Source organism: Perognathus longimembris, chromosome 14 (genome assembly GCF_023159225.1).
Source record: "Perognathus longimembris pacificus isolate PPM17 chromosome 14, ASM2315922v1, whole genome shotgun sequence".
Taxonomy (NCBI): Eukaryota; Metazoa; Chordata; class Mammalia; order Rodentia; family Heteromyidae; genus Perognathus; species Perognathus longimembris.
Genome location: NC_063174.1, coordinates 36,000,928 through 36,021,147, shown reverse-complemented (window position 1 = coordinate 36,021,147; position 20,220 = coordinate 36,000,928). Strand labels below are relative to the sequence as shown.

Sequence of the window (20,220 nt, the reverse complement as noted above, 5' to 3'; positions counted from 1 at the left end):
TCATTGTTCATTTATTTTATTATTGAAATACAGTTCAGCTAATTAATCTGGACTATATTAGTCATCTATACTTTAAATGTATAGTATTCTCCCACATTAAATAATTTAATTACTGAAATTTAATTACTTAAATCTACAATGAATGATTCCAGCCTACCTTCCTAACTTACTTGTCTCACAAAACAACCCATTGAAATTGTTGCCATGTTGTTTCCTGTGCTTTATTTCACCCATTTTCTGGTGAGATATAAATGTGTCCCCAGTGTTACCAGTAATGTATTGCATTTGGTCTTTCATTTATAGAAAAATCAAATTGTCATAAATTATAGCAAAATTTTTCCAGATATTGAATTTTGTATCATATGTGACTTCAAAGAGTCATGTGATAGAAAGCTCAATATTTAGAAATATTTTAACATTCTTACATAGTAAATCCTGTCCTAAATGTTTGTTAATTTCTACTGTCATTAACTAGTATTTTGAGGGTCAATATTAAAGTCGCATTATCAATAATAATGAATAAATCTATATAGACCAAATTATATTCTTTATAATTTCAGTTGTTTTGGGATTCTAATGTGGTTGTCTTTTACTCATTAGTCATAGGAAGACCAGCCTCTCTCACATTAACATGTATGTATTTACTTATATTTGCATAACTACTATAGTCATCAGTCTACAGTTTCTTTGAAGGAATCTTTTACGGCATTTGTTAGTTTTGTGAGATAGTGTCACTAAATCCATAAATCCTAACTAGATAACTATAAACTTATAATTCATACCAATCTGTAGAAAATGAAAATATGAGTCAGGTTCTTCCGCCAACCCTCCTCTCTTTACATCCCAGTACTTATTGTGAACCTTTTATCATTATCAAAAACAGTAAGACAGGCTAGGAATGTGGCTTAGTGGTAGAGTGCTTGCCTAGCATGCATGAATCCCTGGGTTGATTCCTCAGTACCACATAAACAGAAAAAGCCACAAGTGGCACTGTGGCTCAAGTGATAGGGTGCTAGCCTTGAGCAAAAAGAAGCCAGGGAGAGTGCCCAACATTTGAGTGCAGCCCTAGGACTGGCAAAAAGAAAAAAAAATAGTCATTGCATATGAGAAAAAGGTAAACTTCTGCCAGTTACAGTTGAAAGTAGACCTTGAGAGCAAACAAATACTTCTGAGTCTGAGCTAACAGAATAAAACACTGGAGTTCTACAAATACCATCTACACAGCAAGTTTTAGATATGTTCTTGATTTTTTTTTTCTTTTTTGGCTAGTCCTGGGGCTTGGACTCAGGGCCTGAGCATTGTCCCTGGCTTCTTTTTGCTCATTATACCACTTGAGCCATAACACCACTTCTGGCTTTTTCTGTTTATGTGGTGCTGAGGAATCGAACCCAGGGCTTCATGCATGCAAGGCAAGTACTCTACCACTAAGCCACATTCCCAGCCCCTGTTCTTGGATTTTTTTATTTTTTATTTTTTGCCAGTCCTGGGCCTTGAATTCAGGGCCTAAGCACTGTCCCTGGCTTCTTTTTGCTCAAGGCTAGCACTCTACCACTTGAGCCACAGCACCACTTCTGGCCGTTTTCTATATATGTGGTGCTCGGGAATCGAACCCAGGGCTTCATGTGTACGAGGCAAGCACTCTTGCTACTAGGCCATATTCCCAGCCCCTGTTCTTGGATTTTAAAAGTTTAAAACTGTGAAATGCTTAGTGATTTATTTTTAGTGAAAAGATCAAACAGGCCAGCATTTAATTTAATTTATTGTCAAGTTGATATACAGAGGGTTTACAGTTACATACATAAGGTAGTGAGTACATTTCTTGTCAAACTTGTTACCCCTTCCTTAATTTTTCTCCCACTTTCCTCTCCCCAGAGTTGTACAGTTCTTTTCCAACATATTGTCTTGTGAGTATCACTATTGCATTGGTTCACCCTTTGTCCTTTGTCTCACCAGTTTGTTGTTCCCCCTCCCTTCCCTAATTCAGATAAACATATATACAATACCCTGGGTATCAAAATCAAATACAGTGACAACAGGGGATAAACCATAGGGGGGAAAAATGAAAGAAAAAAAGAAATGACTGCATATAGAACATTAAAAATAACAGCAACAGGCTGGAAATATGGCCTAGTGGCAAGAGTGCTTGCCTCGTATACATGAAGCCCTGGGTTCGATTCCCCAGCACCACATATATAGAAAATGGCCAGAAGTGGCACTGTGGCTCAAGTGGCAGAGTGCTAGCCTTGAGCAAAAAGAAGCCAGGGACAGTGCTCAGGCCGAGTTCAAGGCCCAGGACTAGCAAAAAAACAATAACAATAACAAAAAAAAACAACAGCAACAAAGAAAAACCTCTTGTTTCCATATCTTAGAATTCATTTTGCTTAGCATTATCTTATAGGATCATATGTACATAGCTATTGAGCTATTGTGATCCTCTGCTGGGACTATCCTAGACATATACTAATTGTCACAAATGAGGGAAACCATGGAATCTATGTTTCTTTGAGTCTGGCTCACTTCACTTAATATGAGTTTTTCCAAGTCTTTCCATTTCATTATCAATTGGACAATGTCATTCTTTCTGATGGAAGCACAGAATTCCATTGTGTATATATACCACATTTTCTTGGTCCACTCATCATCTGGGTTGGTTCCATATCTTAGCTATAGTAAATAATGCTGCAATGAACATGGTGGTACTGGTAGCTTTAGTATGGACTTGTTTGTGGTCATTTGGGTAGATGCCCAAAAGTGGGGCTGCTGGATCATAGGGAGCTCTATGTCTTTTGAGGTACCTCCATACTGCTTTCCAGAGTGGTTGAACAAGTTTACATTCCCACCAACAGTGTAGTAGGGTTCCCACATCCCCGCCAGCATCTGTTGTTTTCTTGAAAATGGCCATTCTTACTGGGGTGAGGTGAAATCTCAATGTTGTTTTGTTTTGCATTTCTTTTATCAGGCCAGTATTTTAATTAGTATCATGTTTATGAAAATATCCAGCAAAGCATTAAGTAGCATAAAAATGTAAAGTTTTTATTTATTATTCCATCTTTAAAGAAAATATGCTTCAAACTCTGAAAAGTTAGCCAAATGTAAGTGGTAGTTGGGGAAACTGAACATCATATAAATAACTTCAAGAAATATCTGAATTTGTTTGGGATTTTTCTGTTTGGATTACAGTTTGAATAAAAACACTTAAACTATAATAACTAATTTCTAATTCCTTAGAGCCTCTTCATATAGTCTTCCCTCTCTTTTAACTTCTACAAATTTATAACACATGCAATATTATGGAGTGCCTGGCATTAAATTTCATTATTTTTTCAGGTTTACTTAGTGGATGAAAACATTTCAACATTAATCATTTCTAGTTTCAGACAGTTTAGCCCTCAATTCTAGCACTCAAACCACAAAATTTCAAGCTGTATTCGGTTCCCAGCTTCAGTCCCAACAGTGGTTAGAAAAAGAAAATGTGCCAAACCAGAACAGTCTAAGTTATTTGCTTCTTGGAAACTCAGAGTTAAATGTAACATTCACATACAGAAAACTCCAGTAAAACACAATTAGCTTTGTGTAGTTAGAGCCAATATGTTAACACTCCTTCATGAGAAATACAAAAAGAGATGGAAAGACATATTAAAAAAAAGAAGAAAATAGGTTGGGAAAACCACTCAATTATCAGCAAGGATTAACAAAATATCAGCAAAAATTAATGATTAGTTTGAAAAGGAAAAATTATATTACCAAGGAGAGAACATAATTAAGCAAAAGAAAAAAAATAAAGCCTACTCACATTAATCTTAAAATAGATTACATGGTTGAAATGAATGTAAAATTTAGGCCTATTGACTTAAAATCTTACCAAGTTACTGCTCAGTACACTCAGGAGAGGGCCAATAGGAAAGGACAAACTTTCAAGCCAATACTTGGTGAAGGAAAAGTTAAGAGCTGTGCAGTTGTGTCTGAGACAAGAGAGCTTGTAAAAACTACACATTTTAAATGTCCCCCAGTACTACAATACCTGTCTCTGATTGTTGAACAATTCTGTAGAAATATAATCAGGTCTTCGGACCTGCAGGATTCAGTGTTTAAAAAAACTAACTTTCCAAATCCTAAAACCAAGAGAAAAAATCTTAGAAAGGCCAGGTTGCATTTCATCTCATGAAAACAACCTTGATCTTAAATTACAACAGCATGTGGAAGAGATTTTATGTTGGATTCTCTCCACCACTCCCTCGTATTTCATATTGATAGCCACTAATTTCTAAGAGAGAATGAGAGCAAAAATAAAGCAAGAAGACATAGAAATGACAAGTTACACAGTTAAACAAAAATCAAACTATCAAGGGAGATAAATAATTATTCATTTGAAAGCATTCATTCAAAGCAAACATTACTAAACATATGCCATATGAAAGACATTAGGAAACTATTAAGGAAAAGTATATTTATTTCTTGAGTAAGGAATAATGCAGAATTGGGAACAATGATCCAATCAACCATATATATTAAAATCCTGTTTTAGTCGCAGATTTATAGGCACATTCTAGTTACCACCAACTAGAGAAACCATGCAACCTATGTTTCTTTGGGTCTGGCTTACTTCATCTAACATAGTTTTTTCTAAGTCTTTCCATTTCCTTACAAATGATGAGATATCATTCTTTCTGATGGATGAGTAGAATTTCAGTGTGTGAGTGTGTGTGTGTGGTTAAAAAATACACTGAGACATGATATATTATACAAGTCTCTAGGCACTTACATAGAGTGAAACCAAATGAGGATATTCTTAGAAAAGGATCACATGGGTACAATAGCTATGTGCATCTGACCAACAAAATAATATTTATTGACTTAAAGTCCAGGAAGTAAAAACAAGAGGTTTTTTTTTTCCTTTCCTTGTTGCTGTTTTTGTTTTCATTTCCATTTGTTTGCTGTTTTTCTGTTTTGGGGAGGGTAAGGGGGAGCACAGAAATGGTGAGACAAAGGGTAAACAAATGCAACAGTGATATTCAGTAGCCCCTATGTTGAAAATGAACTATACAACTTGTGGATGGAGACAGGAGGGAAAAACTGTAGGAGAGGGAGGAAATGGATAACATTGTTCAGAAAGAAATGTATTCTTTATCTGACATGTAACCATAAGACTTCTGTATATCACCTTTACAATAACAATAAATTAAATAGTAATCCTGTTTTAGGACAATAAGTTTGGGCTGGGAATATGGCCTAGTGGTAAAGTGCTTGCCTCATATACATGAAGCCCTGGGTTCGATTCCTTAGCACCAAATATAGAAAAGGCCAAAGTGGAGCTGTGGCTCAGGTGGTAGAGTGCTAGCCTTGAGCAAAAAGAAGCCAGGGACAGTGCACAGGCCCTGAGTTCAAGCCCCAGGACTGGCAAAAAAAAACAAAAAAAAAAACTGGACAGGATAAACAAACCATGTCAACAGGTCATGCTCAAGGAATTCCTATCTGAAATTTCTTTCTACTTTTCCCGCTGCTGTTGCTAAAATATGGCAGATCTGAAAATGACTACATCTTCAACAAAACAAAGCCCACTTTTACAGACCTGCAGACATATGTGCAAGAAAAAGTACTGTTTGGTGCAGTTATCAGCAGCCAAAATATATACTAATAAAGCATTTAACCTTGAGTTTCACTACTTCATGCATATCTATTACATGCCTAGCCCTTGTGGGCATGTGAGTTTACAAGCCCTGCTTTATCATCTTCTAGGCCACAGCTAACCCTGCCAATGAGAAAGGAAAAGAACTGTAATGTGACCCATTCCAAAGAAAAATCAGGATGCTAAAATAGGACTCTAGCATCCTGACTCTACCTTTCTAGGCCAGTAAAAGAATAAATTTCAGAGCAAAATTTCCCCCACGAATGGGTCCCTGGTCTCCTTAAATCATGAACAAAGCATTGAAATGACTCAAAAAATAAAACTCATGTAGATGTGTGCTATGTCCTTTCTCATAGGTAACAGCAAAGAACTGGCTAAAGCATCACTATCCACATTGTAAGTATTAGCAACCTTTCACAGGCTTGCTCTCCTACACATACTCTTGAACTAAGTAATATAGATTCTGCATCTCTTTGTTGACACAAGTTTGGAACAATTCTAGTCTGGAATCTCTAGCTTACGAAAATAGTTTTATCAATTATATGTTCAGTACATTATTTTTGCATAGTAACAATAGTGTCTATTGCATGCATTCTCAGCAATGGTGGCATTAACCCCAAGGGTGAAATTTAATTTTGAAGAAGGTAGGGTGTGTGGAGAGTTAGGAGGAGTGTTTGTTTTATATATGGAACAGAGATATACAGACAGAACAGAAACATGTACGGTATATCTCTAGTATTAAAATTCCATTGGTCAATAGAGGTGGAAGAGGGATGTGGGAACAATGTTTAATGGGTGACAATTTTTTTTTTATGGAAACAGGTTTTTATTATGTCCTGTACATAGTTTGTTTGTTGCTGTTTTTTTGAACCTAGGGCTTCATGCTTGCTAGGAAGATGTCATATTGCTTAAGCCATACCTCCAGTTCTGTTTTCAATTTTTTTTATTAATTAAATTTTGTTGACAAGGTGTTGTGCAACAATTTTTTTAATGGTTCAGAAATGCTGACTTATTTTCTCTCATATGAGAAGGCCAATGATTGGTTTGATCTTCACTATAGAATCTTTCAAAGGTTGAGCTTCAAGCTTCTCTATACCATTTTCCACTATAATAGGTTCAGAATTGGCTGCATATATATTCCATAAATAAGGAATTTGATTTTCTCAAATAATGTGACAAAACTCCTTAAGTCCTCCATTTGGCAATGCAGCAAATTGGTGTCTCTGAGTCTCCCCTCAGCTTCTGAGAGAAGAATCTCTTCAAGTTCAACTTTCCATATCCACATTCAGTAAAGTTCACACCAACCAAAAGTGATGATAAATAAATTTAAAGATTGTGGAGTTAAAGGAAAGAGCAGCTACAAAAATGGCAGCTGATTGTTTCCAGACACATTCTTCTTCACTCAATCATTTCCACATGAAGCTAAGAGCCTCCAGTGACACCTGTATTCATTTCTCTATTGCTGTGCGACAAATTACCACAAATTTGGCAGTGTTAAAATAACACCCAATTACTACCTCAAAGTTCTATAGGTCAGTGTCCAGATGGGCTTCACAGAGTTCTCTACTAAGGCTCTCACGAGGGTGAAGTAAAGGCATACACTGGGTTGGGCTTTTATCTGAACAACGGCATGAGTGTGAATCAGCACACACAGACACCACACACACACACAAACACACACACACACAAATTAAAAATTGCCAGTGTGGCTCATGCCTGTAATTCTAGTTACTCAGGAGGCTGAGATCTGAGGAGTGTGGTTTGAAGCCAGCCCAGGCAGGAAAAAGTCCTTGAGACTCTTAATTCCAATTAACTACCAAGTGGTAAAGTGTCTGTCTTGAGCAAAAAAGCTCCAGGCTAGCACCCAGGTTCTGAGTTCAAGCCCTAGGTCAGTACAAAACTAAATTTTTTTTTTATTTTTTTAATTAAATAAAGACGTCTGGCACTGGTGGCTTACATCTGTAATCCTAGCTACTTGAGAGGCTGAGAAGAATCAAGGTTCAGTGCCAATCCAGGCAGGAAAGTCCATGAGACTCTTACCTCCAAAAACAAAAACTACCAAAAACAAAAAACAGAAGTGGAGCTGTGGGTCAAGTGGTAGAGTGCCATCCTTGAGTGAAAAAACTAAGGAAGAATGCCAGGCTCTAAGTTCAAGCCCCAGTACTAGCATATACATTAAAAAACAACAACAACAACAACACTTCAGTAAAAATGTACATAATTTCCAAGGCTGGGTCCTAAGAGACATTGCTGTTTTGATTTTGCTCCCCTGTATCACATTCTGTCACATCCACAATCATAACATAAAGGCAATCAAGTTCAAAGAGGTTCACATAGCAAAGAACTTCAGACGAGCCCGACCCTGCTTAGCTTCCGAGATCGCAAAGAACTTCAGACAGGACCATATTCCCAGCCATAAAAATGAGCCATCTTAAGAGTCACTTCTCCAGCTCCAGGCAAGTTAACAGATAACTTCAGTCAATATCTTGACTCAATCTCATGAGAGATCAGAACCAGACACACTTAAGCAGTTCTCAAATTCCTGACTCACAGAATCTGTCTGAGATAATAAATATTCCTTGTTGATTTGGCTGTCAAGCTTTATATATATATGTGTTTGTGTGTGTGTGTGTGTGTATGTATATATATATATGTATATGTATATATATATACAGGTATGAATATATTAGATATATAACTATGATCAGCAGTCCAAGTGAATTATACTCTTGCCACCTATAACAACACGGCTAAATTTTATAAATAACAGGAAATGGAAGTGGTACTGTAGCTCAGGTGGTAGAGTGCTTGCTAGTCTTGAGCTGAAGAGCTCAGGGACAGTGCCCAGGCCTAGAGTTCAAGCCCTATGACTGACAAGAAGAAAAAAAGAAAGAACAGTAAATGAGAAAACTAGTTATGAATGGGCTAAGATATGATTTAATCAGACATGATTTTTAAAAGTTCAAACATAAACCAAAATAAAATTTTGCTGTAAAGAATAGTGAAAATTCCGAATGAAGTTCACTTCCCAAAAGAAGCTCAAAGGGGGCTGGGAAGGTGGCTTATCAGTAGAGAGCTTGCCTAGCATGAATGAAGCCAGGGGTTCCATTCCGCAGTGCCACATAAGCAGAAAAGGCTGGAAGTGGCTCTGTGGCTCAAGTGAGAGAGTGCTAGCCTTGAGCAAAAAAAAAAAAAAGGTCAAAGAGAGGATCAGAGAGAAGCCCAGGTCTACTTTCAAGATTTATAATATTCCTCTAGTTTTTTGGTTTGTGTTGGTGGTGGTAGTGGTATGTTGTTTTGGCAATATGTTGCTTGAACTTAGGGCCCCATCAGTTGCTAAACAGGATTTCTACCATTTGAGCCACTCCACCAATTTTTATGTTGGTTATTTTCAAGACAAGGTTTCAGTTTATGTCCAGGCTGGCCTAGACTGCAATCCTCCCATGTCCTTCCCTTAGTCTCTGGGATGACAGGCAAGCCCTATTGCACTCAACCATTGTGCTTCCTCCATAACTTGATATAACAGGTGTATGCCATCATGCCCAGCCATTGAGAGTCTCTCTAACTTTTCTGCTCCAACTGGCCTCAAAATGCAATCCTCTACTCTGTTTCCCAAGTAGCTAAGAGTATAGGCTTGAACCACCATGCCCAGCTTGTTCTAGGTTTTATATTAGAACACAGGCTCATAAGAGTTCACAGATATATGCAAGAATATATTTTGCAAACACAAATATATACATAGTTTATTTCTTAAGGAACAATAAATTAAGTTACTATTCTTACATGAAAAACCCAAAAAAAAACCTGAAGAGGGTACTTGCAGCTCAGAAAAGGAAAGCCGAAAATGTGTCACTGACAAGCAGAATATACCTCAATTCGGCCACTTAAGTTTCACAAAGAATTAATATAAGCTAAGTGGAAAAGTAGTAGATATTATCACAAGTCTTAAAAATAAAAAGCATTTATTGATTAATCTTCCTCAAATTCAATTTTTTGCCATGTAAATAAATGTGTAACTGGAATTCTACTGTTACAAACCATAACTGAGTTCCCAAGTCCAACTTGATCCCAAAAAAAGATTATTTGATATTGATTCTGGCACCATCTGGTGGCAAAGTAATGCAACAGCTGATCCTTTAATTTATTCATTTACCATCCATTAGACTAATTTAGGAAATAACATATTATGTAATCCAGGCACCAGTGGCTCTCATCCATAATCCTCGTTACTCAGGAAACTGAGATCTGAAGATCATAGTATAAAACCAGCCTGGGCAAGGAAGTCCATGAGACTTATCTCCACTAAATTACTAAAAAGGAAGTGGAGCTGTGATAGAGCAAAAAAGCTCCGGGATAGTACCCAGACTCTGAATTCAGACCCCAGGACCGGAACGAAAATATGTGTTTGTACGCATCTATGTATATATTATATATACATGTAAATATATTACATATATGTAAATATATTAAATATATACATGTAAATATATTACATATAAAATATAACAACATGATATATATGTATAATACATATATATTACAGGATCTCTGTCTTCAAGGTAAAAAAGTGTTTTCAGTTAAATTATGAATATAATTTATAGGAAAGAGCTCATTGGTAGAGTACTTGCTGAGCATACTTGAGTTACTAGGTTCAATCCCCATCACAATAAATAAATAAAATAAGTAAGCAAGCAAAGAGTCCGCTCTTCTTTGGAAATTAACTGAAAGTGTCTATTCCTCTAGAGCCTTCAAGCAAATCTTCAGGTGTATATTGCCAAGTACAGTCTAAAAAGTCACATCATAAACATACTTGCAGCTTTCAAGGAAAAAACTATAGTGTTTTTCAAATGTCCTCAACTTCTTCCCATTTCTTTCAAAAAGTGAGGGCTAATATTCTTTTCCCAGAAAGAGGACTGAACCTAATGATTCACTGCTACAGAAAAGAATGTAATGGCCCGTAGTGTCAACCAGCCCTCTAGGAATTAGAACCCCCAACTCCAGCAGGGCTGCATTCTTTGCCATTACTGCTGAACTAAGCTACTCTCAAAGAAACTGAGAGAGAGAAAAAAATTGTCCTGTAAGTCACTTAGATTTGCGATAATTGGTTATGCAACAATATTAACTAACATGATAATCTAATACCTCATAGAACCAAGTTTTATCAGCATAAGCAAACAAAAATAGCTCATTTTAGCAGTATTAGTATTATTTGCCCAAACATTGATAAAATTGCAATTTTTCTTTCCTAACATATGAAGCTGTCATTCTTTTCAATTTGTTCTGATTATTTCATCATACTATTTCATAATGTTTATACTTTCTAAATCAAGTCAAAGAAATAATTTTTTTTTTTTTTTTGGCCAGTCCTGGGCCTTGGACTCAGGGCCTGAGCACTGTCCCTGGCTTCTTCCCGCTCAAGGCTAGCACTCTGCCACTTGAGCCACAGCGCTGCTTCTGGCCGTTTTCTGTATATGTGGTGCTGGGGAATCGAACCTAGGGCCTCGTGTATCCGAGGCAGGCACTCTTGCCACTAGGCTATATCCCCAGCCCAAGAAATAATTTTTTTAACACCTTCATTTACAGAGCAACCACAATAGGTACTGAGGATAGGGCCCACAGACCACTGAAGTACTTATCATGTAATTCAGATTAGCGTTCATCTCTTTTAGACTCAATCTTTCCTCCTGGCTTTAAAGATTGCAAGTCAATAGAAGATCTGGAGAGTTAGTCCTTTACCTCGGTGAGGGAGCCACACGCCACACCACCATGCAGCGCTTCATCCAAAGCAGCAAGGGTGGTAGGTAAAAACGCCGAGGACAGATTGGCAGACTTCTGTATCTTTATCCCGTAAGCCTGAAGGACAAGATGGTTTAATTCTTTTTTAGCCTCTGTACCTATTTGAAGCCACAAGCAAACTCCTAACCTCTGAATTTTAGCAGCCTGGGCTATAATCCTCCTACCTGTGCTTCCCTGATACCACATCCATCCACTGGGCAGCTGGGATAATAACAATGCATCTCTAATTTTATAATTTTTAAGTAAAATCATCCTTTACTATTCAAATAATGTTAAATATATATGAAGGTATATACCGTTTGCATCTGTGGAGCACAGGCCCTGCTGACCAGACACAGAAGTTCATGGACACCTTTATAGCTCAGACCAGTCATCTTCATAAGTTCCAGTGGGGAAAGACATAAAAAGTCCTAAAGAAACATAAAGAGAAACGTTTTACATTCTCTCTTAAATGTGTGGGACACAAAAAGTGAAATTAAAAGGAAACTTTCAGTTGATATTGTAGATATAAGTGCAATACATCACAGATCCAAGATTTATGAATTCTCTTGTTTTACTCTATATTTGGGATTTAATTCAGGGCCTTATTACACACTAAGAAAGTGTTTTATCACTGAGCTATACTCCAATCCCCATGCATTCTTTATAGTATTTTTACCCTAAATACACCTTAACTAAAAGATGTGATAGGGCTGGGAATATGGCCTAGTGGCAAGAGAGCTTGTCTTGTACACATGAAGCCCTGGGTTCGATTCCCCAGCACCACATATACAGAAAACGGCCAGAAGTGGCGCTGTGGCTCAAGTGGCAGAGTGTTAGCTTTGAGTAAAAGGAAGCCAAGGATAGTGCTCAGGCCCTGAGTTCAAGGCCCAGAACTGGCAAAAAAAAAAAAAAAAAAAAAAAAAAGATGTGATAAAACAGTCTTACAATTATGTGTGTGTGTGTGCGCGCGCGCGCGCATTAGAACTTGAGCTCTGTTTTTTTGTTGTTGTTGTTTTTGTTTTTGGCCAGTCCTGGGCCTTGGACTCAGGGCCTGAGCACTGTCCCTGGCTTCCTTTTGCTCAAGGCTAGCACTCTGCCACTTGAGCCACAGCGCCACTTCTGGCTGTTTTCTGTATATGTGGTGCTGGGGAATTGAACCCAGGGCCTCATGTATACGAGGCAAGCTCTCTTGCTACTAGGCCATATCCCCAGCCCAGAACTTGAGCTCTGGGCCTCACATTTTCCCAGTTTTTCATTCATGACTGGTACTCAGCACATCTAGGCCTTTATATGTTTTCATACATGTTTATAATTAAGATCTAACTCTACCACTTGTGCCACACCTTCAGCTCCAGCTCTTTGCTGGTAAACTGGATATAAAAATCTCCAAGATTTATCTGCCAGAGCTGGTTTCAAGCCACAATTCACAATTCACAGATCACAGCCACTTGAATAGCTAGGATTACAGGCATGAGCCACTAGTGCCCAGCCAGTGGGACATTCTTCTTATCCAGGTCAGTTGGCATATACCACAGGTCATATCAAGTGGCATCACATAGCAAAATCCAATCCAAGTTTACAAGACATTACACTGCAGAAAGGGTCAGATGAGAATGTGTTTATTTCTAAGACAAAGTTTACTCAGAGAAAAGAGGATAGAGCCAACTATGGAATAAAATGTTAGATTTCATGCTTTCAAGAGCATTTCAAAACATGAACATGATAAGTATTAAATGTATAGCAGAGAAAAATGTATAGCAGAGAAAGATGTCTTTACCATGACAAGCAAATCCAAGATGTATAGTATGATCTGAAAAATCTGTCTTATTAAAGATTAAATCTTTTTAAAAAATTTAGCACTTGTTTACCCAGCTGAGAGGGATCTGTTTCACTATTGTGTTCAATAATGCAACATCTGCTCTAGAGTTTTCAGGCTCCATCACTAAGAAAATCATCCTGATGATTAACACTGAATACCATCTCTTTGTTTCAGTCATATTTCCCATGCAGCTATAAAATTTCACTTCTTTGAGATCCCCCAAATAAATGGCTGGCTTTGAACTGCGATCCTCAGATCTCAGCCTCCCGAATAGTTAGCATTAAAGTGTTCTTAACAGTTAATTTGTACATAAAATTTCTCAAGCAAAAAAAAAAAAATTACATGACTTTTACCTGACAGGTCACAATGTGATGTCTGCTCAGACGGTCACACAGTTCTTGTGATAAACCCACTCGTCTTAGTTTCTTGCTACCCATGCCTCCAGATCCAGCAAAGAAAGGAAGAAACTAGAGGAAACATCATAAAGTAACATATGTTATAGTGGATGGGCTATAATAAATTACTAGAACATCTATATATGCAGAATGAAACATAATAATTACCAATAAAAATCAAGGAAGCTATAGAATCTTTAAGTGCTTTAAATATTAGTACGTGTTTATTAAACATGCAGAGAAAAAAAATTCTTTGAATGTGTACTTCCTAGAATTCTTTAATATTTATTGCATGAATGTAACCCCAATGGACATTTATATAGCATCTTAAGGTTATCAGTATACTTATAAATTTTATTTGAATTAATTAGCCTTCAAGAGATATTTCCCAAATTACTCTTCCCTAGAAAGCCTTTGTCCACTGCAGTGTAATAATAGCAAAACTTATCAAGTACTACTTAATAAATACTGTTCCAAAACTTAACCCTAATTATCACATTTAATATTCACAGCAAGACTACAAGGAAATTATTGGTTCCTTTTTAGACATGAGAAAAATAATCTAAAAGTATCAGCTAATCCATTGTCCTCCAGAATTTGAACCCAGGCAGTCGACCTCTGAGGACTATCCACTTGACCATGACACTGAAAGCCCATATCATATTTAAACTTGCATTTTTCTGTCAGAAAAACCTAAACTAAATGAGATTGTATTATTTTAAGTGCTATCTTTGTTAGCTATAAACTGAAATTTACATTCTCACATGCAAGATTTCACTCTTGCTGGACCCTGGTGGAGGGAAAAAAATCAAATTCATGAAGTACTTTTTGTTGGAGAACTAGAATGGAATCACCATGATTTTTTTTTCCTTTTTTATTTTTGTTTGTTTTGGCAAGTACTCTTGCCACTAGGCCATGTTCCCAGCCCCTTTTTTTGTTAGTTTTGGTAGTCCTGGGGCTTGAACTTAGGGCCTAGGCCCTGTCCCTGAGCTCCTTGTACCCAAAGCTAGCATTCAACCACTTGAGTCACAGCACCACTTCAGGCTTTTCCTACTTATATGGTACTGAGGAATCAAACTCAGGGCTTTATGCATGCTAGGCAAGCACTCTACCACTAGCCACATTCCTAGCCCCAGACCATTTCTTTAATAATGCATGCAAAGAAAAGCTGTGTATCTCACTGATAGGGAGAAGCATCTTCTGAAAAAATGGAATAGAATAATGTAATTATCAGTAATAAGTATAAATATAAATATATAAATATATAAATATATAAGTATAAATATATACATATATATATACTGAGAATTTTAAAATATGCTGAGGGGCTGGGAATGTGGCTTAGTATTACAGTGCTTGCCTAGCATACATGAAGCCCTGGGTTCTATTCCTTAGTACCACATAAACACAAAAAGCCAGAAGTAGTGCTGTATGTAGCTCAAGTGGCAGAGTGCTAGCCTTGAGCTGAAGAACTCAGAGAGACAGTAACCAGGTCCAGGGCCAGCCCCATGACCAACAACAACAAAAATAACAATAATAAATAAAAATATGCCTATTTCTGTGGTCTAGATTACTACTTAACACCTAAAGTCTCTGAATCAGATTAAAATGCTCACTCTCTCTCTCTCTCTCTCACACACACACACACACCAAAATACATTCTCATTGCTCCTAATAAGGATTTCCTAGTATTTGTTTCTATTTCCCCCCAAAGAAAACTGACCAACTAACACCTACAGACTTTATTATGCCCTAATATCTTCTCAGAGCAGGGTAGCTCTGAGCAATATCATTTAGACAGACGAATTCAACTAGTTTTTTTCTTGAGTGTAAATCCCCAGTTATACATGCTTTAACAATAACATTTCTGGGGCTGGGGATGTGGCCTAGTGGCAAGAGCGCTTGCCTCGTATACATGAGGCCCTGGGTTCAATTCCCCAGCACCACATACACAGAAAATGGCCAGAAGTGGCGCTGTGGCTCAAGCGGCAGAGTGCTAGCCTTGAGCAAAAAGAAGCCAGGGACAGTGCTCAGACCATGAGTCCAAGCCCCAGGACTGGCCAAAATAAATAAATAAATAAATAAATAAATAAATAAATAACATTTCTGCAGTATCTGCCTTAATAGGGACATAACTTGCCTGGAATACTGCATGCTGTTCCCAGTCATTCCCTAAGCTACCAAACAACAGGACACAAAGGTTCTCCATTCACTTGTTCCTACATTTAAATATTCCACAGACACTTAAGCATGTGCTCTGCCGAGCTCTTGGGTATAAGGACATAACATTTCTTCCCTTTTGAAGACTCAGTCCAGAAATTAAAAAGAGATATATCCACACATAACTATAGACATACAGCAAGTGCTGTAATTGCTATTTAAATGTGTTACACAGACAGAAGTGAGTCCCAATTGGCTTGAAAAAGTTAGGTCAGTGTCAAATCACTTATGAAAAAGTTACTTTATCCTTTAAAACATTCAATGGCATCATCAGACCACATTGAAGATTCCAAAATTCTTAAGATCACATTTTAAAAACTTAAAACAATATGAGTCCCTTGCTTTGCTCTACACATACATCTGGTTTTAAGGTTCAGCTTCTCTTCTTGGCATCTTTACTTCACCTGCTAGTACTTTGGTTTAGTACTCTGTAAAACAAGGGTGAAGCTAATTTCTACTTCATAGGGTTGTAGTGAGAGGTAAAAGACTTGGGTAGTGGCTGGCACATAGTGCTCAAAATAAGTAATCACTATGACATTATCTCGTGTTTTCATATGACCACTCTTCCAGCCTCAGGGACCAACTGAGAGGTTACTCAGCACCATCCTGACCCCTGGACTCCCCCCACAAAAGCCTTCCCTAGTCTCTTCATCTAATGTTGCCAGCACACTCTGTACAGTCTTCTTAAATCATTCGAGCTTGCATGGCCCATGTTTAACTGCCTATGCTTCGGTCTTGAAGACTGAACTCTCTCCACCACCAAGAAAAAAAAAAAAATTCTCATGTTAACTATCCAATGAAAACTGAGAAATAACAATCATAGCTACTATTTATTAAACAGTTAGTACATGCTAGACTGTTCCAAGCGCTTTAGGTGTTTTACAAACAAGACTACAGAAAAAGAGGCAAACAGCAAGCCAATGAGAGGCACGCACTCGAATCTAGGAACATGATTCTAGATTAAGATTCTTCAACCCTGGCTGCCTAGACCCCAAACTGCACGAAGAGGAAGGGGGTGAGTGAAAACCTCACCCCCCCCCCAAAAAAAATCACATAGACAGAGAGACAGATGAGAGAACTGTCCAACCAAGGCAACTTCCAAGCATGCCGCCTCCCCAGAGAAGGCCAGAAGCCCGGGGAACCCCAGGCATGGTTCTCGTGAAGATCCCTACCGGCGTAAGGGGGCGTGCCCAGCACCCAACCGAGACTCTCCGCCACCCCGTTATTCAATATCCACAGGCCCAGGGAGGGAGCAGGAGACAATGAACACACACACTTTCCTACAACTGTACCCCCAAAGCAACTTTGCACTGCAACAAGCAACTTTCAAACTCCCTCCTACCCCCCTCCTCTACTCAGTTTCCCGCGGAAAGCGCCACAAAGCAACAACCTGAACGCGGATTGGTAACCACCTTCTCCATTTATCCAATCAGAGGTAGGTTGGTCCAGATTGGTTCCGCGGGTCAGTGGGAATTGTAGTTCTAATCATCTCAACCTAGGCGCTCTGAAATCCGACTCATTTTCCCCTTCAATGATTCTTAGAATCCGATGCCTGAACATCTGAAAACGGAGTATGAAGCGAGGAACACTTGGCTCGGAATTTTCGCTTGTTTTCTTTCTTGCTTTACAACATCTAAAACTTGCCAAAGGAGCCAGGAATAGTGATCCAAGCCTACTTGGGAGGCTTACTAGGGGCTGGAGTCAAAGGCCAACCTAGAGTAGGAGACTCAGTCTGAGAAACAGAAAGCAAAATAACTTGGAGGGCGGGCGTGGCTCAATTGCTGGTAAGTCGCTAAGAAGGCTCCGAGTTCAATACTTTTTTTTTTTAGCTTATTTAGTGTCTATTTATTTTGGAAGACACTTTTTGTTTGTTTTAATTTGTCCTTTCACCACCTCCACCCCTTGCCCAATGCCCGCCCCTCCCCCCCATGGGAGGTGAAAGCAATTAGGAAAGGCTGATAGAAATAGCTCACATTGAAACTCACAAATGGGAAAATCTGAGTCTGTACTTGAAGACTAATGTGACAGAAACCAAGCTGAAAGTTTAGCATCAAAGCACCATTTGGAGAGGAAGCCCAATAAACTGTTGAGAGGTAGTGATTTCAGATACCTGTATTTTTTTTTTTTTTGAAGTCTTTGTTCCTATGTGTGTGTGTCTGTGTGGTATGGCGCGCCGGCTTCAGTCCTAGGGCTTGAACTCGTCCTGGGCGCTGTCCCTGAGCTCTTTTGCTCAAGCCTGGTGCTCAGCCACATGAGACACAACTCCACCTTCTGCATTTTGGTGGTGACGTCTTTTTCCTGTCTGGGCTGTCTTCAAACCACAATCCTCAAATCTCAGCTTCCAGAGTGGCTCAGATTACAAGCGAGCCCATGGCGCCTGGCTTGCCCATTCTAAATTCTTCTGTGCAGCTGCCTTGTGCATCTCTGTGATTTTGCCCCGCCCCGCCCACTGTATCTTAAAAATTGGTCTGAGGGCTGGGGATATGGCCTAGTGGCAAGAGTGCCTGCCTCTTATTACATGAAGCCCTGGGTTCGATTCCCCAGCACCACATATACAGAAAACGGCCAGAAGTGGCGCTGTGGCGCTGTGGCTCAAGTACTAGCCTTGAGCAAAAAGAAGCCAGGGACAGTGCTCAGGCCCTGAGTCCAAAAAAATTTGGTCTGCACACTTGAGAAAACCTGAAGAGAGAAAAGCAGAAGATGATGAGAATTGAGAGTGTAGCGTAGAGCCCAGGTAGAATAAAGGAATCCTATCAAAACACTGCCTCTGGTTGGCACTAAGTAAATGTCGATTTCAAATGCTAAAGAGAAAAAAAGACAGTCCCGTCACCATTTCAGCAGGATGCAGAACTGACAGCATTGAGGGGAGGGACTGTCACGTGGAGAGGAGTGGCCCACACTGGGTAGGCAGCCAGCAGATCACTCTCCCAGAGCTGCTAACCCTTCCGGCTGGGAGGAGTGAGGAGCGGCGCCGAGGGGGGCAAAGTCATGTGACTCAAACAAATATGGCACTTAATTTGCATCTTCCCCTCCAGTGAGCCAATAGGAGAGGAGCGGCGCTCTCAGCCGCCTTTCCCACTCCCACGGTTCCCGGGGCGATCAGTCACCTGACTCGGTGCAAACATGGCTGCACTGGAAGCCCAATTGCTTTCGGAGCCCGGAGCCGGTGAGTGTGAGACGCCTAGTTAAAGGCAGAGGCGCCTTCCTCCACCTGAGTAGGGAGCGTGCCTTCCGCCCTTCCTCCCCGCCTCCCTGGCCTCCTCTGGCCTCCTCTGCGGTCGGGTTCAGATACCGATCCATCTTCCTTAACCCAGGGGTTCCAACAAGGGGAGGCTCCTGCCGAATTAACCACGCTGGCCGAGGCGCCCACCTGGGGATTTGGAGCCCGACTGGGAGTAATGTGTAGCGGAGAACACGGAAGTAGAGTGATGGGTCTACACTCGGGACCAAGATGACTGGTAGTATACTATGAAATATAGAATCTGCGTAGAGATGGGACTCCACCCCTGCAAGAGAGTGACAGATCTCAAAAAAAGGAGATAGTAAAGGATCCAATTAAACTTTAAAAAAAAAATAGGAAACTGAGTCCCTCCTTTCCCAGACCTGTCATTGCTGTTTTGTCTGGAGTGCCGTCTCCTTTTATCTTGTGTATTGTTTCTAGGAGGTACTCCAGGAATGAGACAGTTGATCATGTATTCGGCATAACGCATCTCTTTCTATCTGCCTGAACTCTGGGCTGGGAAACATGAATTTTCCATTTGGAAAAGAGGAAAGTGCTACTGAGAAGCAGCTTCTTGAATTTTTCTGCGAATGCCTGCGAAGGGGAGAGTGGGAATTGGCACAGGCATGTGTACATCAGCTACATGAGGGACAAGGGGATATCCCTAAGAAGGTGGAAGACATACTTGTGGCGCTGGTGCGGTGTCCAAATCTGCTAAGGTAAAGGATCTCTTACCTCCGCGGGGGGTGGGGGGAGGCCTCAGGACTAGAGACACGTGGTTTCAGTATTTGATCTCAGGTCATTGTGTCTTGCTCAACTACCCTAGGAAGAATTAATAGAAGCAGAATGTATTTCACATTCTCTAAAAATGTACCTCTATAAATAATGGCTATGTTAGTATCTGGCCACTGAAGTGTGCCTTATCAATGAAAAGATGGTATAGCTATGTTGACAAGTATTTTCTTGACCGATAAGATTGTAGCTCTTAACAAAGGACTGAAAGTGACTTCTAAAGCTTTTTACTTTGAAATAATTATAGACTCTCAAAAGGTTTCAAAAACAATAAGAGTTCAATGTACCATTCTCCCAGCTTCTCCTAATTATGACAACTCATCTGTAGTAAAAGACTTTTTCTTTCTTATGATTTTATTTATTTATTTTT

General features: G+C 39.3%; 2 protein-coding genes across 7 annotated transcripts in view; one reads left to right on the top strand and one right to left on the bottom strand.

Moving 5' to 3' along the window:
- The window catches only part of Rad51b (RAD51 paralog B), a 517,654-nt gene extending 500,479 nt beyond the window's left edge, over positions 1–17,175 (bottom strand). The window contains exons 1-4 of one of the 4 annotated variants that reach the window (XM_048362612.1): positions 17,113–17,175; positions 13,577–13,690; positions 11,719–11,832; positions 11,363–11,479 (exon numbers count right to left, since the gene is read on the bottom strand). In XM_048362612.1, the coding sequence (XP_048218569.1) occupies positions 11,363–11,479; positions 11,719–11,832; positions 13,577–13,660 (315 nt within the window). In that variant the 5' untranslated portion in view covers positions 13,661–13,690; positions 17,113–17,175. Of the gene's footprint in view, positions 1–157; positions 329–11,362; positions 11,480–11,718; positions 11,833–13,576; positions 13,691–16,422; positions 16,816–17,010 lie in introns of those variants that run through there. The other 3 variants (XM_048362611.1, XM_048362610.1, XM_048362613.1) reach the window with 3 other exon arrangements.
- A 1,780-nt stretch (positions 17,176–18,955) lies between these two features.
- Positions 18,956–20,220, top strand: part of Zfyve26 (zinc finger FYVE-type containing 26) — a 66,615-nt gene continuing 65,350 nt past the window's right edge. For 2 of the 3 annotated variants that reach the window (XM_048361873.1, XM_048361871.1), the window contains exon 1: positions 19,053–19,777. In XM_048361873.1, coding sequence (XP_048217830.1) covers positions 19,584–19,777 — 194 coding nt within the window. In that variant the 5' untranslated portion in view covers positions 19,053–19,583. Of the gene's footprint in view, positions 19,005–19,052; positions 19,778–20,220 lie in introns of those variants that run through there. The other variant, XM_048361872.1, reaches the window with a different exon arrangement.